General features: G+C 39.6%; 1 protein-coding gene across 1 annotated transcript in view; it reads right to left on the bottom strand.

The window, feature by feature from the left end:
* Positions 1-23518, bottom strand: part of SEMA3D (semaphorin 3D) — a 145446-nt gene that overhangs the window by 24616 nt on the left and 97312 nt on the right. Inside the window, exons 9-11 of the mRNA XM_059471939.1 lie at positions 12091-12205; positions 11581-11650; positions 9428-9572 (exon numbers count right to left, since the gene is read on the bottom strand). Coding sequence (XP_059327922.1) covers positions 9428-9572; positions 11581-11650; positions 12091-12205 — 330 coding nt within the window. The remainder of the gene's footprint in view (positions 1-9427; positions 9573-11580; positions 11651-12090; positions 12206-23518) is intronic.

Here is a 23518-nt window from a genome sequence, read left to right as displayed (position 1 = left end):
CTCCACCTGTTTCTTTTGCTTACACAAAGTTGGTTCCAACACATCTTGCCTGAAGACCACTCACAAACCTACCTCTTCACCTCCTTCAGATTTTTCCCTTCTGAGCCTTTTTTTGGGGTAAGCCCAAGTACATATGTGCAAGGTGGCTTATTTTGGTGACCCACAATCTCTCATCACCTGTCTTTGTTTTCTTTCCACAACTGTTTGCATCTCTTTTCTGTGCCTTCTTTTACAATCAGTCTCAAATCCAAGCCTGAGAAAACTTCTGTTTTGAATCTGGATGCATCTAGATATGTCACTAGGGAATTAAAATTCTGGGTGAGATGAACTGGACACATTATTCCAGTTGGTGACAACTTTTCACATAGGAACTATTCATTGCTGCTTTTTAATTGTTCTTGGTGAAGCAATGCCTGTATTTACTGCCAGGTGGAGCTCTAACACAGCCTGTGAAGAAAGAAATGGGATGTGCTAATACCTCTGTACTCTATCAAGAGTAAGTTGTGTGGTGAAGTTGCTCCACAGTTCTCCTTCATAGCAATGTTTGAGAGAAGACTTTAGTTCACATTCCCAACAACCCAGTTTGACATGTATTGAACCTATGGTGCCAGTTAAGGGCTTGTGGTTAGAATTTCTTCCACTATGTAAGGTAGAGTAACAACTAAACACTAATTTCTGACTGAGGGAAAAGCTTCACAGAAGTATCTGAGACTATGTGCATATTCAGAAACAAAACAGGCCAGCAAAGCACAGACCAGCTGATGTTATACATCCACATCTATGGCCACATCTGAAATGTCTGTTGGGGTCAGTTCCTGGTCTGTCTTAAACCCCAAACACTGCCACAGCACTGCCACGGGGAAGGTGACACTTGGAGCATGCCTAAACTACAGCAAAGCCCAACTCAACATTAAACAAAAGACTAACCAGGGGTCTGCACTTGAACCTGACCTCTGCTTTTAGTTAACAGAGCTGTAGCCCCAGTGATTTAAGAGTCTGTAGCTTATTTCCATTCCTTGCTTGAACTGAATGTTATGGCTATCTAGAGAGCTAACAGACTTTGTGCAAGTGTCCATTTACTTAGTGCTGTTTCAGACTGTGGGAGTTAAGTCTCTGCATGCCCATCTTCATAATGGATCTGAAATAACTGATTGAAAAGCATCTTAAGCCCCTGGATCACCTAATAGCTTTTGGCAATTTCCCCGTGGACAGCAAACCTGTGCCAATTTGAATTAAGATAAATTCCATCACACAGTCATTTCTGTTTCATTGTACAATTCCATTTATAGCTGTGAAAGAACAGACAAGAAAAAGAAAAAAAAGGGTTGCATTGTCATGTAATAACCACCCAAAAAACATTCCTTGAAGATACAGTCCAATACAAGTAAGAAAGAAGAAAAGGAAAGTCCTGTTGAAAAAAACAGTTCCACTGGAAACACATATTGCAGGCAGCAATCCCTAGGGGCTTTGTGCCAGCACTCCTATAGGAAATTCACCCTCTGGCTTGCTGGGTATCATCTCCCACATTCTGTTTTCTGCTGTGCTTTTACACAGTCTTTGCAAGGCTACATCCTTGCATTGGGCTGTATTCAGCTTGGCTTTTGAAGAGAACAAGATCAGTTCTTGTTAAAATAATTTCACAAAGAAATATTACTTTGGGACAAAAATTAGACTTTGGGATTCAAAAATTATGTTTATCTTTAGAGGTGTGGAAAAAATGTTTTTTTGGATAAATGCAGAGAAATTTGATAACTTTAATTGTCTTTGAATCAGAGTTTTGCATGGATTTATTCTTGTAAAGGATGAGAAACAAATTCACCTCTTCAGCTTCCCAACCATGCAGTAACTCTCTTCCCCTCACAGTGGACTACAGGTTGATTTTCCCCATATGTTCCTTTTCTGTGGTTATGCTCTCACTCATTACTCAGAGTGACCATCTACAACTACTGGAAATGTGCTGACTGCTCACCTATTAACAACTCAATTCCAGAAGCCCATTTCTATGTGAAAAATAGAAATGGGAGTAGCCCCTTCAGTCTTAAAGATCTCCTAGATTTTTGCCAAAAATCCATCATCGGAAGAAGATGAGAGCAGTGACATCACTCACCAAAAACCACTGGGATGAAATTTCTGACAATATGGAACTACAGAGCTGCTACAGTAATCCCAAAGGCCCAAACCCTGCCATGCACGATACAGGGAAATCTTCTGCCAGCTTGCATAGTTAATTTAGTAAAAATAAGGACTAAGGGTTTGATCCAGAGATCTGCTTCAGTCAACAGGGTCTTTTCCAATGATTTCAGTGGGCTTTGGACCCTATCCTAAGACAGCATGACCACCAAGAACAGCTGGGCAGGTGTGACTGTTATCCTTGGCCAGGGGAGTTATTTCCAGAGGCATCACTCACTGTGGCATGATGGATGGAACAGGGGAATCAGAGAGTCATTTTGGCCACCCTTTGGCAAAGTTCTCAGGCAGTTTTTTAAAGCTGTGTCCACCCATCACTGCAGAACAATTCCTGTAGGCTTGTGCTTCCTTTCCTAGCAATCAGTAGGATGTAGGATGGTCAAGTGGGTGAGTGAAACAACCTTTCATGTCTGAAAATGTGAGTTCACATCCTGTTGCAGGTCTCATGACAGCAGTACTGGGTTCTCTGCCCAGTTCATAGTTCATTTATTCACATCATCAGCACCAGATGCTGTCTCAGATATGTGACATCTCCCACTGGGAACAATAAGATACTGGTTTTTATATCAAATGTCACAGGAGTAGGTTGGCAGAGTTGTTTCATGTGGACTACAAGAGAATCTGGCTTCATAAAAGTTCTCATAACACTATCACTGTGCTCTCTCAGCACCTTCAGCTTTTGCTGTAGGGTGGGATTCATCTCACCTGATCTAGATTTTAATCTTGGCTGCATGTGAACTGTGCAAAAGAGCAGCTTCTCTTCTCATAGAAGCCTATCTTTCTCTTTCTAGAGAATTCTAAACAAGCAGCTCAGATTTGATGCTCTTCATCTAGATAGCTGATATCAAACAAAATTAATCATATGATATCAGTCAAGTTCCTACCACTAGACAAGAGTTTTGCAAGAAGCTTGTTCACCATGTAATCTATTCTTCAGAGGTTGCTTAGGCCTTTGCTGCCATAAATAATAAATTGATAAAAATATATGTGACAGAAATATAATCAATATATAAAATATAATATATAAATACAAAAAATAAATAAAATGTATGTGTCAGAAGGATAAAACAAAACTAGACAACCACCCAAAACAAACAAACAAACAAACAAACAAACACCCCCAAACCCAACAGAAACAGAGTTGGAAGTGCTAAAGGCATCTCTATTCAACTGTTGTATAAACTCTATGGGCATAAACCTTTTGAAAAATCAATAGTTACTTAAATTTATTGAAATGCCTTCTGTGTGAGCTCAGTTTGACAGTAATCACTCTGGACTACGTCCTGATCCCACGTGATCTACAAAGATGCCTTCTCTTCCCTCACCTGTTATTTGTATGAATGTGGTCACACAGTGGCAAGTTAAGACTAATCTTTCTTAAATAAAAGCAAATACACACTAAATTAACACCACCACACATTTGTAAGCTTTTCTCCTTTTTTCACTTGTCTTATTAAATTTGCAGCTTAGCAGAGTGCTGGATGTGTGGATCTCACACAATGCTGAGACATACAGTGTGACTGTGTTAACATTATGTGGGAAACGTGGCCAAGTTTCTCAAAAGCTGGTGCCAGAAGCTGGGCTCCTAAATAAACCTCCAATTTGCCAAACTGGATAGTGCTTCACACCATCTAGTGAACTCAGTAAGAGCTGCTGGATCTAACATCTATTAAAATGGTGGCAATTATTTGGGAATCTAGCTACAAGGTATGTCAACACATATCCTTTTCATTAATGATGCATCTGAAGTTCAGCAGTGCTGGTGTCTCCTGACAAACTAAAAAGAGAATGTTGTTCCCTGGGAACCTCAAAAGGGTTTCTATTACAAGTGTGTTGAAAATCCCAGTTTAAATATGTCTTGTCACATGTATCCTGAGACCCACTTAACACTGTGACTCAAGCAGCTTCAGGGTAGGGTAGATTGATTATACTGAGTGAAGCAGGCATCTGCTTGCTTTTATGATGTCCAGGCTGGGAATATTTATGGATTTCACAAGGACAACTGAGAACCATGCCAGCAAATCACTCTTGTGAGTACTGGAAGTACCCAGTATGAAATATGAAAGAGTGAAGTATTTCTTAAATCTCCCCCATAGCAGGGAATTAGATGTCTTAGTCTGGGCTTCCCTCCTTGAGCAGGCGTCCCTTGTCCTGGGAACTCCTTGCTCCTTCATTAATTGAAGGTGTTTTACTTTTCATAGGTTAATTATCTCTTATCTTAGCCAAAACTAGTAACTAACAAAACTAGTAACTTAAGTCTTCCAGGCTCTGTATAAGTTGTCTTATCACTGATTCATCAAGCAAACAGCAGATAAAATAGAGGAATTACCTTCATCCTCTCACTTCTGTGATAAATGGGGACCTCCAACACAGCCAATGCACTGAAGATGGAACTTGGGCTCCTGAGAGGCCTAAACACCATGTGGCTTCTTTTCTGTAGACTGATCAGAGCTTCTCACTCCATTCTGCATTAGTCTGTAATGTCTACAAAATCCCTAAATGCTCTCTACAAGATGAGTGCCAGGAGGACTGAACACTCCGTGGGGAGACTTTCACAGTAACCTTGAAGCTCCTCAGTGAGCCTGGAGGAAGGCTGGGGTGAGGGGAACAAATTAGGCTTGTAGGAGAAAAAAAACAGCGCCAATTTTAAATGGAATCAAAGTCACTCTTCCCTTGCAACAAAAAGCACAAACAAAACAAACAAAAATTTTAAGTCCCCTATTATTTTTTAAATGGTTGTATCCCATTGTTTGTGCAAGATTTGTTTCTGGGTTTTTTCTTGAGCACTTTGTATTGCTTTTCCATTTAACACACCTGTGCCCTTGATAGAAAAAGCTGAGAAAATTGAGCATTAATCTGAGACTAGCTGAGCTGAGACCAGCAGGATGAGTGAACTTGACTTTGCAGGTGGCACTTTGCAATTCTCTGCTGACCTCCAACATGAGGAAAGGTGACAAGGTTTGCAACGTTGCAAAAGGCTGTTACAAGCTGGAAGGTGATTCATGTTGTGGAAAACAGGTTGGTAAGTAACAGGAGGTGTAGGAGGCTTTCTGAGGAAAATAAAACCATGAAGTGAAACATTTCACTTAATTAAGCTGCCCTATTTTACAGTAGGGAGATCAAAGGAGAGAGGAATTGGAGAAGCAAAGAATGCTGTCTGTCCCATAAAAGATAGGTGAAAGGGGAAGATAAGCCTAAAAATAACAAGGGCAACCTTAAATGTTTTATGAACAAGCTTATTAAAGCAGCAAAACTAACCAGAAGGGAGGACAAGGGAGGCTTTTGGCAGGCAGTATTTCTCTGTGGCACAGCCAAGTCCCAGTGCACACCACATCTTGATCAGCCTGCACACTGGACTACGAGAAGAAATAAAGGAAGGGGTTCCACTGAAGAAAGGAAGAGAAAACAACTGAGAGAAAAGAAGATGAAGAAGGATGAAGCTGAGTCAGGGGAGGTTTAGGTCTGGGTGATGGAAACCTGATGGAAAAGTTTATTCACCCACAGGGTGGCTGGGCACTGGAACAGGCTCCCCAGAGAAGAGGTCACAGCCTGACGGAGCTCTGGAAGCATTTGGACAATGTTCTCATGGACATCCTGTGACTCCTGGGCGCCCTGCACAAGCCCAGAAGTTGAACTCCATGATCCAAATGGGTGTCTTCCAGCTCAGTGGATTCTATGATTCTAAGATTCCATGATTACAGGAAAATCTGAGGGGTTGTAAGGGAACTCATTTAATAAAAAGAAAACACAAAGACTTCAAGAGACCAGGACCATATTCAGATCTGGAGTAGAAAGAGGTGAGACATAAAACTCTGTAAATGGACAAGAGCAATGTGTTGGGCTGCTGCTTCTTCTTGCACCTAAATGACACAGACTGCCAGGTTCTTATTTTGCTCATTCAGATGTTTGTTTTGATCTTTTGACAAATCAGATCAGACCCACCAAAACACTTGCTGTTGTCCTGGCTAGCATTTAACAGTCCTGCATTCTGCAGTAGATCCCAATGAGTGTTAATCTGCATCTTTAAATACTGACATTTCTCTAAAAGTCTGATCTTAACAATATTTACTCATCATCAATGAAATGAGTATGACTCCTGTGTACCCCATCAGAATTTCCAAATGGGCACTATGAGTTGCTGCGATACTGCAATTCCTACAGCTCAATAAATAAACGAGAAAAGTTTTCTTGCTCCTAATTCACTGAAAATCTTGTTCAAATGCAGTCTGTGATTTCTGGGATGGCATTATGAAAACTCTGCTTCAGAATACAGAACACATTTTAACGGAAATTCTCCATGGTTTCTTTATTAATGGACATTTTCCTGAGAGAAACCCTAAAAGACTGGAATAAAACTGGATTTGTTATCTGGGGACAGCTGCAGATATACAAGTCCAATTTTTTAAACAGCCAAAGCAGATAGAGCAAAAGCTCCCTTGGTTTTCAACTCACTCTTTGTGTCGGGGCTGTCTGCTTCATGCTCTTCTTTCTGTCTCTTTTTATTTTCACCTTCCAAATGGAAACAGATTTGAAGCCTTGCCACTGTTTAATTCCCATTATTTCCACTTGCACTTTAATACCGCTGAGAGAAGTTAAAGAGCTGTATGCTCTGCAGTGTGAGTGGTGTGGAGTGTGCCAGAAGGCCCTGCCACCATGTCCAGGGGTGTTTTGATGACAGCAGAGGGCAGACAGAGCCTGCCACAGCCCAGGGACATGGGCAGAGTGCTGCTGCCTGAACCCACTCAGCATTGCGAAGGCATGATATCATGGTCATGCTGGGAGTTTATCTCACACACAAATTGCCACAGGAAGCATTTTGTCAAAATTTCAAAATCAAAGTAGTCACAGTCTCTATAGTGAGCAGCTTTATTTACTTAGGAGATAAAGGCAGCGGAGCAGAAAGTTAAATTAGGGTATGCAGTCTCCTGCTTCTGTATAAATGCTGAAAGGAAGTCAATGCATTTCTCAAAGCCAACCACCAAAAGAAATGCATTTCCATTTTTAGACTTTGGCAGTAACTTAAAGTATAGGAAATATAGAATCAGAGCAGTGTAAGCTATGCCAACTGTAGGCAACACTTACAAGGAGCTTAAATTTCAAAAATGTTCTAGCAACTCAAAAAAGGGTAGAATATCCCTCTGGCTTTGTTCTGAGCATTCCTGAACCACCTCACAGCTGACAAATATGACAAAATTAATCTTTAAGGAAAGCATTTCAGCATTCACACTGCAATGGTCTTCAAGGTTCAAGCTGCTTCTTTTCCTTGCCTTTTAGCACAGTACTGCTTGTCCAGATCCCACCCTAAATCCGTTCATATCCAAGTTTGGCAGAGCCCATCATGAGCCAAGAGCATGGCATGAATCTACTTATTTGGATTCCCTACATCAAACTACTGAGCCTCAAGTATTTTGCAATCCAGCTCACTAAGGGAACAGATAAAAAGTTATGCAGAAATAATTTACCTCATCTACATAGTAAATAGATAGGTATCTTTCTCCTGACAGCTTTCCTCAGTAATTCCACTTCCTTTCTCAGTCCTTGGTCAGACAAACTCCTACAGACTATGAAGGTTTGGAGGACTTTAAGATACTGTTTCCTCACAGCTGTTATCAGGTGCTTAAACGAAGCAGTTGGAGAGCTAAGGGCTGGCTTACAGAAAATATTTATCTTTAAACTTTCCAGCTTCTACAAAACTTGCAACCATGGATATTCAAATCAGCGATAAAGATCAGCACTGACATGCTTCAGCATGGCACGTTTCCTTCCTTGAGAATCCCAGCTCAACCATGTGATGGCTAATACACTCAAAAATGCAATGAGCTTATGACCCGTCTATCTGTGCAAAGTGTTCATCCTTATGGAGCACTCTGAGTTTTTCAAGAGAGTTATTTTAATCTCTTTAGATGCCATGGGACCAGCTATTGTTCTCCTTGGCACCATTTTTGTAGCTAAAATTAAATTAATCGGATCTTCTTAACCAGCCGTGGAAGTTGCACACACACAAAAAAAAATTAAATTTAATCTTCTTTATGCGGGCACTGTGTATTTCACATGACAGAGAGATGCGTAAGCTGGCAATGCCAAAATTGTCCAAATAAGTTGAGATTTGCTCTATCAGGGCAGATCATGGGCAGGCCAAATTATGAGCTGTCCTGGTCTTTGGAGAGAGAGCTGCTCTGAGGCTCATCCTCAGCTGAAAGAAGGAATCAGCACCTGGGGCCGGACCTGCCGAGCGCTGGGACGACCATGCAGTTCAGCCCAGTGGAAGGATGAAGCAGGAAACACAGAGACACAGTGAAATGTGTGAAAATATGAACTAAATTAACTAGATAATGTGGCTTACTCCACTGCTGAGGTCAGAGAAATAGCACAGAAATGGCCACATGGCTTCTAGGCCACATCCAACACTGACAGCTCACGGCTGGCTGCCTAATATTTGTTCACTGAATACCGACCAAGAGGACGAAGAGCTATTCCAGATAAAATTGTTGCTCTTTTACTGTTTTATGTACAAAGAGTTGCCTAAAGTTGTGATGATGTTTTTAAAGTTGAAGTATTTTTTGAAAATACCATTTCTTCCTCATCTGTAATGTCGGCCTGTGCTTTCGAAATTTAATACTGTGACAGAAGTGGGAAAAGAAAACTTTAATGAGTTTTTCAGTTTTCTTCCTTGCTTTTAACTGCTACAACTGAGAGACTGGGGTTAAAAGTATTTCCAGATACCAAATTTCTCTCTTCTTCCTGTCACTTACTTTTTATCACATAACATGTCCAGCAGTTAGCTCCTTATTTTACTTTAAAACACAGCATATGCACAGATAGACACAACAGAATTAGTGACACTACCACAATGATTTTAACAGACATGAAGGTAACAGAAATACAGATAAAAAACCTGTGATAACTATATAAATAAATACTTTTGGCTTTTTATGAAGCATTGATGCCTTAGAGGTGATCCCAACAGACAGAAATATAGCTGTACAGTGGGAGACCACAATATGAGAAACAATCAGGAAAGAGTCTGGACACAGTGTTATCTCAGAGACATGGAAAAATGTATATTTATACACTTACAGTGTAGGTAGAAGTCTGAGCTATCAACAGAGGGGGAAGAGTTGAGAGGATAATTTGAAACATCCTGAGCGGAAAATACAAATTACCAGCCTGGGGAGGGACTGGTGTGAAACATGATTGCTTTCTGAGTACAACCAGAGTGTGTAATTAAGGAGAGACTCACTGTGCCAGGCCTGGGGTAGGGGATGCGGCCCTCGTACTGCACCCAGCGGTGATCGGCGCTCTCCTTGTGCGCGTAGGGGCCATTGAACACGGCCCTGATCTCGGCCATGCTGTACACACACACTGCAGAGCCCTTGAACACCGAGCTGCAACGTGAAGAAGGATGAAACTGAGTCAGGAGAGGTTTAGGTTGGGTATCAGGAAAAGGTTATTCACCCAGAGGGTGGTGGGGCACTGGAACAGGCTCTGGACAATGTTCCCATGTACATCCCACGACTCCTCGGTGTCTTGCGCAGGCCCAGGAGTTGAACTCCATGATCCAAATGGGTCTCTTCCAGCTCAGTGGATTCTGTGATTCTAAGATTCCATGATTACAGGAAAACCTGAGGGGTTGTAAGGGCACTCATTTAACGTGGGCAGGCTGCAAACACCCCCGGTATCTCAGCCAGGGAGTCCCCAATGGGGCTGGGATCAACCCCACACCTGGCAGCTGATGTGCTGCTGAACATCAATGACCACAGGTCTGCTAACTACAGACATTTAATGCCACTGTTGTTGATGCCTAGAGAGGCTGACCTGGAACAGAGGCTAGACAGTGTTAAAGGAATAAAGTAGGTATTTATTAAAAGGCCTTCAAAGGATACATCTTGGGCAGTGCAAGAGCCTAGCTGGGGCTCTACCCAAGATGGACCAGTCACAAGTCTTCTCACTTTTATAAATTTTGGTCCATTTACATACTGGGATTAATTGTCCCATTACAGCTTTAGCTTATGCAGTCCCATCCTCACAGATTGCTCTCCTCAATTCCCTGCTGTTTATCCTTTTTGGGCCTGAAGCTGCAATGCTGTCCCTGGTTCTCAGGCTGGAAAATTATTCTTTTTGTATAACTGAACTGTGAAGAGAAGTTGCTAACACTTTATATGAAGTTCAGAGTTATACATTAAAGCAGTACAGAATCTGGAAAATATGAAAGCTAGAACTTAAGGCATCATTGTTACAGTTTTAAGCTTTGCTCGGTTGAAACCTAGTTTGGCCTTTGGGACTACTTGATAGAGTGTTTTTTCTTCTAGTGGCTGACAGTCTCCAGCTATCATTCACTAGCTTTATTTTTACTAGCTATTTTAATTAGAATTTTATCCAATGAAGGATATTCATTTACATTGTGTTCACATCTAGAAGCCCATATATTAGTGATATAGGTGAGGTCCCTGAGAATTAAAAGTTGCATTGGAAAGACCAAAAAAACAAGATATAAAAATAAACACTTATTGAATTTTCATGCATTTTCCCTTTTAAAAATGTATTTGTCTAAAAAAATCTAAAACAGTTCAGTTTTCCAAAGAACACCATGCCAAGTTGCTGAGTAGCATGTACTTTAGTTGCTTGACAGACCATTTCACTTATTGTGCAATATTTACTTCAGTTTTAAAGTATTTTTTGTGGTATATATTCTAGACAGCTACTGTGGTTACTGCTTCTGAATTAAGGAGTGTCTTGGCAATTCCTCATTGTACTCATACTCCTCAGCATTTGGCTAGTCATTATTTACACTAAATTCAAAGATTCTGGAGACAAAATAAAGAATTTTTAATTTTCTTTCTGACTTTTTATAGAGAGCACCTCACTATTGATCTGAAAGATCATTAATTAATTAGTGCAACCTCCTAAGATAAAGCTGGGTTATCCTTTCATTAACTCTGAACTATAAAATCATTCAACTATCAGTTTAAAGAATAATTTTGATACTAAGAAATAGCAATGTCAGTGTTGCTTACAGAAATGACGCTTCACAACAATCATTTGCCTAAAATTGTAACTATTGGTTGCTCAATAAATATTATAGAAATTTACAAATTCACTGGATGAAGCTGAAATAATCTAGTTTGCTTTTGATTGTTACAATTACATTACTTTTTATAATCACTCTCAAAAGATAGGCACACAAACAAATTTAGACATAATTTATTATTTCCAGTACTGAAAAATATTGTCCTCAATGACTACAACCCTGACACTGGACACCAAATTCCAGCACTTCCTACTCTCAGGAATGAGGATCTAGTCTAGAAGACCTGAGAATATACAAAAGTATAAAAGTTCTGAGCAAGATCTTCATCATTTGTTTTCAGAGGCAAATACAATCCCAACACATACCTTGTTGTAGTGAAGACTCCATAAACAAGAGGGTTCCTCTCATCTCTTGTAGAAAGTAAGAATGTATCTTCTGCAATGAGAAAAATATATTTGGGGATTTAAATTTTTTAGTTAAACATCCACTGACTATTTCTACATTAACCATCTGTAACTAGGAAATTCGTAAAAATATAACCAAGTTATATTTTTGTTGGAATTTTAGTTTCTGCCGTGTGAATTTGTAGCAATATTCTGAAATGTGTTCATTTGCAGATAGTGTGGGTTTTATATCAAATCAGATTTTTACTTTCCAGCTTTTGAGGGAAAGGGAAGAAGACTGTAATTCTGATCAGATAAGTATTAGTTATAACGAGGAACTTCTGATCAAAGTCAGAGGTATTACTAGCCCTGTTTGGAAGAAAATTCAAATCAAAACAAGACATATTGCTTCTATAAACCAGAGGGGGAAAAATTCCAACAAAAGCAGGTATTAGTAACGTCAAAATAAACATTAAAGAGAAATCAACTTACGCAGCTCATCGAAATGTGTGTCTGTCCCTTCAGGACCAGGTATGGAACACACAAGCCTGGCTTTCAGAAAAGTTGTCCACTTGTTTATTAGGCTTCTTTGGCCTCCCATATCATTCTAACAAAAATAAAATGAAATTCTGGAATATTAAAAAAGTAAGGGCTTTAACACATGACAGCACAGTATTGACTGGCATCCTCTGATTCCACAGTTGACTCCGAAAACAACATAAAAATATTTTTTTTTTCATTTTCTTTTTCCTAGAAGTGTAGGAGAGCTTTGTCTAAGTATCTTCTGCAGTTACTTATCAGTAACTGCAGAAGATACTGCCCTTCAGAGAGAGGGCAACTCAAATTTTCTCATTATACCCAAAACTGATTGCGAAGTTCCTTCCCCGGGTTTTTAACTGGAATACTCATATCACATGACTTCCTGATCTCTGTGAGGCTAATCTTTATAATTAGTTGTTCTTCAAAATTCTTTACAAACCAAATAACAGAACAGAATATTTTTGATAGATTTTGCAAAAGAAAAATGAAAACTATATTCATCAACAGCTTACAATGCAAATACAGGACTGGGTTTTTTTTTTTGTGTACACAGTACAGAGAAAAATGCATTCCAGACAAAACCAAAGTCATATTATTCTGATAATCATTGTTACAGGAATATCAGTCTGTCGTCCTTCAACAGGGATTTTTTTCATTTATTTTACTATGGGTTTCCAAAACATAAGCATGCTTGCCCAAATTTCTATTAGCCACTGGAGAAAGAAATAATCTATAAATGATCTCTTGAAATTGGAATTACGTCTCTGAGGGGTAAGTGACCTTCTACTGACTTGGATCAGCAGAGGTGTATGGATAGTAGATTTTAGAAGATTTAAATTTTAAGAAGCCAAATTGGGAGTTTGCTCATGTACTTCTTCCATGGAGTACATGAAGGACCCTGCTGGTTCCAAGCAGCAGAACTATTTAGGTTCTGCAAAGCTATTTGGCCCCCAGAACTCTTTACCCTAAAAATGGTAAGGGTAATGATATACCAGCAGGAACCAAGAATTGAAACACTTAAAAGAAATGTCTTCACCAGCTGTAGCCTCCCAGCTGTAGGTTCTCAATGATTCCAGGAAGGTGCCTCCTCCCCTCAGTTATAAACTCTGAAGCTTAAGGGGTCTGTGCTGTAAGTTTAAGGACCACGAATTTAGCAATAAATATTCAGCCCCTTCAGATTCATAAGGAGAAATCACTTTTTTGTTAATTCACTTTGCAATCTGAAGGCACAGAACCAGCCAGAGTAGGAAATACCGAGGGGTGGGAATTACATGTCATCACCACATTTGTATTTGGCCCTTCAGGGCTGTATCATACTACAGGCATTCAGAAAGATGGTTTTAAGTGCTGATATCACTTCACAAGGAGTAACACTTCTCTGGTAATGCACTCTAACTGCTTTTCCTTTTCATGTACCTGCTACTTTCAAATAGGTTAGCTCAGTTGGAAATGATTCCTGTTAATGTATGGCCTTTGGAACTCCTGCTCTTACAAGAATTGCTGACTCCTCTCTTGATTTCCTGAGGTTCTGCCAAGCCTGAAGCTTTGCATCTACCCAACAGATTTATTACAAAGGTGTCAAAATTAGCAGCCTGAAGCAAAAAAACCCTCTGCATGTGTGTGTTCTGTTCAAAGGCAGAGCAAACAGACTTTGTGCTGCAGCTGAAACCAAACGACTACAAAGATGCAACAAAGAATGTTAAAAAGCAAGGAGTGTTAAGGTTTTCCTTCCTCTGGCAATTCAGATTAGCTAAGCAAATCTCACATTGCAGGGCTTCCACTTTGATTTCTGGTGAATGCAGAGCAGCATCACAGGAGAAGAGATGTCTCTAACTACCTGACTAAAATCTGAGAACAGGAAGAAAGCATGGAGCAAGTGATGGGGCTGGAAGAGAAGAAGGATCCTTGCCTAGTTCCTACTCCTGTCACTGCAGCATTCAGCTTCTGCAAGAGATGGGAAGATATGTATTTGTGTTTTACCAACCTTAACTTGTGACCCACCACAGCATTTTCACAAATGCTTATTTTAAATGTATCATTAGCTCCAACGAGTTGCTAGAGAGCAGTGTGAACCAAACACTGTGCTCAAAGGAAGCAATCTTAGCAAGTGCTATGTGCATTAAAGTATAAAATATATGGATTTAAGAACCATTTATATTTGCTTGCTTTCAAGCCAGGACATGATGTTAACCACGTTATTTGAATTTAAGAGGCATTAGAACAGACATTCACTTGGTGTGCTTTACATATCCAAAAGCTGCCAAAGTAACACTGTGCACTTTACAATGGAGCAAAGGGGATTCAGTGACCAGTCAGCATTCCAACAGCTACCAAGTCCTTCTGAAGCCAGAGAATGACAAATTTATGCTGCAGAGAGACTGAAAAGACCTTTCACTGATTGAGACAGTTGCACATATAACATGCTGCCATATCCTTCAACATGCCTCTTCCTACTGACATGGCTGAGTGAAATAAAAAGCACATTTTACTATGAAGATATTTTTGCTTGTGGTTTTGGGGGATTTTTTGGATCAGTAGACATATAGTACTGCTCAATTCTATATGTCATCTCTGTTTAATATGGTGCCTTTCCTTTCCTACAACATGCCCAGGATTCATGGAGATTGACTGAGAAAGTGCAGGAACTGACAAAGGCTATGATGATTTTATCTACATACAGAATTAGTTCAGCTCAGACTAAGGAGGTTCAGAAGCTATAAATAGTCTAGGTATGTCTTTGCTCCTCAAGTCTCAAGTAGAATTTATCTTACTAAGCTCTGCAAATGTCTATTTTTTTAAGTAAAGGCATCCCTTCCTTCCTCATACTATTTTTTTGGTGCATATTAGGTCAGCCTTTGACCCATCTTGAGGCTTCAGGTGCTGGAGAACATGCAGTTTTCTTCCTTCCTTCAGACCTATATATTGATGTGTACTCACTCACTTTGCATTGTATCTGCCCACTCTGGTGGAGATTCCTTGGACCCTCATCATTCCTGATTATTGGCCTCTGAGAGGCTGCACAAAGGAAATGCTGGCCCAAGTTATTTTTGGGACTGGGCTGCTACAGAAAGAAGACAGCCTCTTTTGCCAAAGAGATTATTTAGTAGTAGCAGTCCCGAATGAATCACTGATGTGCTCAAATGCTGTGAGCTGGCTCTAGGGCAGGACATAAACACAGCAGGATGCACAGGCTGGGTACTCAGTGGATTAGAAGAAATGCATGGAAGAGGGAAAATCACCAAAGCAACGTCCAGTTAGTGCTCAGGTGGACAGAAGTTAGGATTAAACACAACGTCATAGGCTCCTAAGAAGCCCATTCAGCTGATTTATACCAAGCAAAGATTTGCCTCAAGCCTGTTTGAGTAATTAACTGAAATTATTTTTGACAAGAGATGTGGTCTGAATACAAAGAACTCCAAATATTTCAGGGAGATTGGACAAGAAGACAAGATAAATTTAAGTGCTGAGAGAAGGGGAAGGCAGCAGAACAAACCTTTCATTCCAAAAATATGGCTAATCCTTTAACAGCCAACCAGCCTTGAGTATCTGAAATCTTATCTCCCAAAATATCACTTCTAAGCACACCGGATTAGCTGTGTTTACTATAAACTTTGTTACTGGACAGATGAAGGCACTTAGGGACTGCATATTTCATTTTGAATATAAATAAAGCTTTAATTAGCACTTACTGCTTTGTAATCTCACAAGCTGTAACGAATACCAACACTTCTGCCTGAAATACCTTCTTTTTAACAGAAAGAAGTGCCTGCAAAATCTTGGTTACTTGTGCTCGCCTGAGTTAGAATTGTAGATAATTGCCAAGTAGAAGGAGGGTTGTTCAACCTGTCACCTGTTGGGGAAATACTATCCCAAAATATCACAAAAAATTGTAACTACAAATTACTTAGATAAATGGGGAAGTAATACAATAGGACTTTAATAAATCAGGCAGACTCTTATTTACAGAAATCCTAAAATTTCATCCCTTTTCATTGAGCTGGTTGCAAAAAACAATTTGTTGGAGTGAGAAATCAGGTTTCTACCAAATTACATTGAGAATTCAAGTATCAGATCTCCTGCTTCCATGAGCATAGGTAATTGTATGGCTTTCTGACATTCAGGAAGACTGCTGCTTAAATGGCACAGTGTAAATTTTGTGAAGTAATTTAAGGTCATGTCATGCACCTCTCTTGGGAATCTTCCAAGGAAATTACAGTTTTCTGATCTGCAATTTATGTGCAATTAAGCAAAACAATTTAATTGCAGATTAAGTTTTTTCAAACCATCTAGCTAAAGAGAAGTTCACATGAGAATAAAAGCCATCAGAAAAGAAACTGCTCTATGATCAAATTATTTAAAAATCAACTTATATTAAAGACTTTCTGTTGTATCTATTTCCTATTCTGTTGTATCTTGTATACTATATAAATATAGCTTCATTAAAATGAACAAATGTTAGTCTTGGAATCCAGTAGGCAGGAAAACAGATGGCAACAAAACTAAAGAACATCTGCATCTTTGGGGATTTAAATCTCTTATTTGCTTGTAAGTAACAGTGACAAATTGAACATTAGAACAAAAAGTGCAGTTATCTGAAAAATCAGTCTACATCAAAGATGTCAAACACTGTGATTCATAAAACTTTAAAGACAGTAATTATCCTGAACAGCCTCTAAAAGGAAGAAAAAAAAAAAGGGGGGAAGAAAAAAGAAAAAAGACAATGAGTGGAATTTCTAGAAGCAGGTTATTAATTACAGCCAGTGGCAAGATGTGCAAAAGGACTACCCAAAGAGAATTCCTGGCCTGAATAAAAGGAAATGTTGGGAACAGAGAGGAAAAGTGCTGAAACTGCAAAAGGCCCTGGAGCCTTTCTCTAATTGAAGCTGAGCTATGTGACAAAGCTACCAGAAACAAATGGCATCCCCTGAAGCAAAGCCTTATATTATGGAGGAAAAAACCTCCAACCTTGTGGCTGACTCTATAAATGGAGGAACAGCCAACAGCATCCTTTCAACTTCTGTCTTCAGGTTCACAGATCTTTCTATAATTATTTTGTTTTACTTTACATATTCTGTCCCCACTCAACTCTGTTAGGTACCAACCTAACACAGGAAAGTTAAATTGCTCCTTCTGGAATTCAGGTGCAAAATTTCTTGTCAAAACCATATGAATGTAGATGAAGATTCCTCCCGTGATTTCATCAGGCTGCAGGTGAAAACATCAAGCTACACATGGAGTGTGACTTGAGAAAGAATAAAAGCACACTTGAATTATAAGTTATAATAATTAGATTATATAAGTTATTGTAATTACAATAATTACATAATTATTATAAGTTATAATAATTTATAATAGTACTTGAATTATAAGCAAGAGAAAGAAGGCACATGAGACTTCACAACTTTGCTCTCCTATGGATACATCAAGAAAACTTGGGGAAGTAACTTCTCTGTGTCTGCAGTTCCCATCTGACAATGAGTTGGGGACTCTCTAGTTTCTGCTCATCAACCAGTCTTGTTTTTATTGAGAAAGTACACTGACAATGCACAACTGTTTGGTTCACCATGGAAAATGTTAATTTTTATTTTTGAAAATATTTAAACATCACACCCAGAAGTTTCTACCAAATTATCTTTAGATGGGATCCAGACTGGAAAACCTAACAAGACAGCAAAAAAAAAATAAAAATTCTGGACTGTTACTAAACATACCATGAAAAAATCCCCCAAATCCAGAAACTAACAGGCTCAGGTAAAGACAAGGATGGCTTGGGACAAATAAAAGAATAAAAACAGGAATTCCTGATAATTAGTTTCTTCACTTGGACGTATACAAGTACCTGAAGTCACTTGCATTTGATATTGTGACTCAGCATGGATAACCACAGGCTGAGAGCTGGGAAGGGCATGAGACCAAAGCACAAAGGTTGGTCATCGTCTTAAAGAGTCCTTTAGAGTCTGGAATCCTGAAACATCTGCATTTACAGCACTGTACTCAATCAACAACAGCAAAGCTGTAAACCATGGTACATTTTTATAGTAAATGTACTGACAGGGAAAAAAAAAAAGATAGGAAGATAATGCAATCATGTGAGGAAAACTTAAAAATCAGAAAGTCATTATTTGTACTCTTACAGATATTTGAACATCTGAGCCAAAGCACTCACAAGTCAGGGATTTGGGATTAGCCATAGGAACTTCAATTAACTCTAGAGGTTTCCACTTCTGAGCCAAGGTGTACTGGCAGTATCTTATGCAATGTCTCTCTGGCAACTAGGATGGCTTCCAAAATTTGCTTTGGAGGTTGTGCAGCTGCATTTCCATAATCCAGTTTTTAAAGATCTATCTTGACACTTCAACTTATTTCTCACTTTCCCTGAGGCTTAGTAAAATTTAGTTACACCTCTTTACATATAAGCATATCTAACATATTTTTGCCTCATCTGTAAATCATGATTTCCCCTTTCAAAACACCAATTATTGAAACACACCCATGAGGGACAGAAATTTATGCAACTTCCTATACTTATATAACCCTTGCCAATAAGGAAAGTTGGACCAAAAGACCTGACAAAGCCTGATGTTATATCTCTTAATCCATCACAGTTAGAAGCAGATACTCTATGGAACTGGACAATCTCCAACACATCAGCCTGTAAAAATGAAATCATCATGATGAGCATCTGCTTTTCTACATAATTTGAAAACTTTCAAATGGCATATAATGTGCAAATACCATATTTGGAAGTCCAAGAGGAGTTGGCTGCCAAAGGACTCACAGCTGCAAGGACACTCAGTAGGCAAATAAGGGCCGAGGTTGTCCAAGGGACGGCTTTTTCAGAGAGTTCTTAATCATTATTATTGAGAAATCAAGAAAAAAAATATTTCCCATGGCTGGAGTTGTGGGTAGGCAGTATTACGGTGACAAAGGAGGTATGTAAGCATGTAACACACAGGAAGTTAAACCTCGTCTGGAATGAGTTGCCTCCAGAACTGGAAGCAGGATGGCTGCACGAGCATGGCTGTGAGCCCAGATCCATGAGCCCTGCTGAGAACATGTGAACATGGCTGTTTGGCTTCCGGGACCTGGCTGGTGCAGCTGAACGGGAAAGCAGGACGCTGCCAGGACAGCTCCAAGGGCTTTGGGGAGAGATCAATTATCCACACAACACAGAAATACCAACAATGACCATGAGCCAGTTATCCCCAGTCACAGTAAAGGCATGGCTAGACTACATCCAGGACAAGAAAAATTTAACTTCCACACACCAGCAGCCCTGTGGCAAAGCCCGTGGAGAGTCTGGACTCGGAGCCACAGAGGAACAGCTCCCTCCTGCCATTCTGGGAATACAAATTGCTCTAAGCACCAGACAGGAGGCAAGGTCACAGCCTTGAACTTTGCTGATGTTCATGGCTTTGGAAATAAATTACATTACCCAAAGGTGGAATGCAGGGTGTGTCCAGGGCCCTTGACTCAAGAGCTCTTAAAATGATTACATTCCAGTGTGCTTAGAAAGTACAGTTTAACCAAGAGGGCTGTGCCTAATTGCAGTATGCTTTTCCCCAGGTACAGCTTGGTATATATAGGGGTGGAACGGTATTTAAAAAAAGAAAAAAGGGGAAAAAAAGAAAAAAAGAAAAAAAAAAAGACAAAGAGCTCACTTGTTCCCGCTAGAACAAAGGCTGCTTCTGGATACCAAACACTTGGGGAAATATGGGAAAACATCAGGGGCTGAAGTCTGATTTCTTGGCAGTTGAGGTCTCGGAAACCAGCCTCTAAGACTGCAAGCTTTAACTTTTGCAATACATCACCAAAACCATTAAAGAGAAGCTTGTAACACAGCAAATGCAAACCGCTGTAATAATAAACAGGATTTTCATACTGCAGCAGAGAGACTACTGCTTTTGGCTAATTTCCACTTCATTCCAATAGGATGAGGTTGTAACTATGAAAAGATGTGTTTCTATATAGATAACAAACAAACAAAGGTCCAACAACTTTCCTCCCTCTTCAAAACTTTTTCTGTGACTCCTCTATGTTAGATTTCTATTTCTCCCTTTATTTGAGTGGGGAAAATAGGAGGGAAAACTGTTCTTTTCTAGGGCTATACTTGTACATATACAAGGCTGTCAATAAATAGAATTAGAATTCTACCATCATTTAGCAGTGAATATGCACAAAAATGAAGCTGACTTGCTACTGGACTGCATACGACACAGTGTATGGATGCTGAAATTGTATTTTTTTTCAAAATCTTCCTCAATGTGTAATGACTCTGTACTGTTTTCATCTGAGGCAAAGTGGTTCAGGATTGTGGGCTTGAAGACAATGTAGCTGTAAAATCTTATGCCTGTGTTTATAGAAATAGGAATAAGTGGATCCATGCTCTTAAGAAGTTAAGGTTTGTGTGATCAATTAATATACATATGTCTAACTGCATGCATTTTAAAAAATAAATAAATTTTGCTGGCTAAAATAGTTATTTTTCTTTTTGGTTGTGGCCTCATATGAAAAGAAAACCAATAACCCCAAATATTGCAATTTATGTAAGTATGAACGCACCAGAAATTGGATCAGGTATTGCAGATAAGGCAATGATACTTTCACTGCCTTGCTCAAACCAAAAACAGGAAATGCCATTTGCCATGACAAACGACACAACTGGCTCTGAAAGTGGCTGCTGAAAGCAGCTCCTCCCCAGTGCCAGTGACACAGCAGAGATGATGCAGAGCTGAGTGGGGCTGAGCAGAGCTGCAGCACAGGCTGCAGGGCACTGGGGGCAGGTGCTCTGCTGTGCAGGACAAGGGACAGCTGCTGGACTCTGGGCAAGGAGCTGCCAGCAAGAGCACTGCAGTCTTCTGGCTCTGAAAGTAGCTGGGAAAGGGGAATTCTTTCCTGAGATTTCCCCTAAGGGAGGGGATCACTGAGAGATTGTATTGTTGAACCCTTGGAAATTAGCCAAAGAATAGGCTGCATTGACTGAGCTCCTTACTAAAAACAAAGCCTGTTCTAATTTCAGCATGTGTTCCTGGCATTAATGGACTGGAGCCCTAAGGCAAGGCGAGGTAGAGAGCAATCAAGTTCTAGTAGAAAAAAACTGTGTTTACACCAAGCAAACTACTTCAGAAGTTGCTGAGCTCCTCCCAAATGCTGTTATTCTCTGCTTAAGAGGGAAAGGAGGAAAGGCTTAACTCTGTGCAGTACAGATCACATTAATGAGACAGTGCAATTAGAAATTGTTATCAATTGTTGCAATCAAAGGCATTGTTCCTATGTCAGAGACAATTAAGCACAGCAGATGTTTCATACCACAGCACAGATCAAAAATATCTCAATCCATGAACAAAGTCTATTTGCATATTTAATTTATATCAAATGTCCATAATAATTCTATTTTTATTATAATAATTAGAAATATATTTTTTTAATTTGTTGGTAATTAAGACAAATATAAAAAAGCAGGAGTCTGGATTATCAAAAGAATTCTGCAACCAGTGCTCAGTAAATAAAGAAGACAGTGTAGAACTATTAATAATAATCACCTTGCTTATCAGTTTTCATTGTTTTGGTTTGACTACTAAAAATAAAATTCATGACATTTTTCCCGTTAACATGATTAGTCTACAAATTCATTCTCATTTGAGGTATGATTATACACAGTCATTAGGATTTCCTTACAATACATTTGCTTTTATTCTGATAGCTTATCTCCCTTTTTCTCTAGGTAAAGGATGCTGGTTTTCTCTAGCCAATATATCTTAGTTTACTACACACTCTCATGTGCCTTGGCTTGCAAATGTTGTCTATCAATTTCTCCTAATGCATTAAGTGCTCTCTCATAATCAGCAAATGCCATGTCTAGCAGCAAATCATAAATGTTTGCATTTCCATTCTGTCATTAATCACTCTGCTGTGAAATACCCAGCTAAAGATTATCCATTCTTTCGTCTGGCTAAAAACCTACTAGAGAACTGATTTATGAATGAGGGTTTTGTTATCTTAACACTTTAGGTGAAGGACAGAAGTGTGAAATGGCTGTGGCCACTGAAATCTCAGGTGGAGCTGGGAGTTTGCTGGACTGCAGAGCAGCTGCAGATCTACACATCCATACACTTGTCCACTCTTTGTTTTGTTCCAGTGTGTGTCCATAGCTGAATGAGTGCTCTTCTCCCACACACATCTTATTGCAAATCACAAACACTTTTGTTCATGTACTAATTTTCAAGTTTCTCAAAAAACTGCCAGCAGACTCACACTGCTCAGAAATTGCAAGTCTGTTAATGATTCTGAACAAAATCATAGAAATGTGCCTACTTGTGTGACTTCTGTGGTGCTGCTGATATCTAATTTATCACGAGATAAACATTTGCTCAAAGCTTATGTTTACTATGTTACTGATATGAAGGCAGCTTTCAAGTTCCATTTTCCTGATTTTCACCAGTGATTCCTGAGGGCCCAAAGACAGGATGGGAGCACTTCTACTAACTGCTTCTGTTACTACAGAATAGAGGGACAGAATGTTCTAGGGGACAATGGACTGGATAGAGTGTGCATCTGACACAGAAGCCTACAAACCCTTCTGCTACTGTGGGCAGAGATCTCAGTGAAACCATCAGGCTGCTAAACAGCAAACTACACTGAATACTGTCTTCATGGGCAGGAATTGTGGTTTTCTTCTCATCTTTTGAGGAGGATTCTGCCCTTGACAGAGATGCTTCTCTAAAAAGACTGAAGTTCACGAAAGCATGAGTCTGTATATACCACTGAGGCACAAATCTTTCATAAAGGCCAAACCCAAGCAGAATGAAGGGGAAAGTGAAGGAGTAATCATTCAAAGGAGGTCAGGCATCAGCCAAATGAACTTTTTACATTGCAGGAGACTCAGGGTCTCGTTCCTCCTGGTGAATGGGTCAAGGATTGCTCTTCTTCCAAAAGGAGGAAACCTCCAGGCACATGTGGGTGTATCTCAGAAACTGCGTATTTCCTTAGCCTCCCCTCACCCTAGTGGGTTATCAGGAATGTGCAGAAACAAATGACTGACCCCAGCTCTCAGCAATGCCCAGGAATGGTGTACAGAGCCAAGCTAAGGAATGGGTTTGTACATCCATGCATCAATGGACGCTTTCCACAAAATCCCAAATACCTTGGCACTGTGCTCACTTTGACTCATCAACCCTCACTGGAAGCTCATGAAATAAAACATAGCATTGTTGCACTGAAGGTCAATACTTTACTGTTTGGACACAGGATTATAATTTATAAACCTATTAGCTTTTTAAAAGAGGTGCACAGTCAATATCAAGTCTATTTTATGCCAAGTAAATTTCTGATGGCGTTAATAATCAATGCTCACAAAAATTACTACAGCGGCTCATTGGGT

The sequence above is a fragment of the Ammospiza nelsoni genome, chromosome 5, assembly GCF_027579445.1.
Source record: "Ammospiza nelsoni isolate bAmmNel1 chromosome 5, bAmmNel1.pri, whole genome shotgun sequence".
In the NCBI taxonomy this organism is placed as follows: Eukaryota; Metazoa; Chordata; class Aves; order Passeriformes; family Passerellidae; genus Ammospiza; species Ammospiza nelsoni.
The sequence above is the reverse complement of the archived record's forward strand: the minus strand, read 5'-3'. Positions and strand labels throughout refer to the sequence as shown.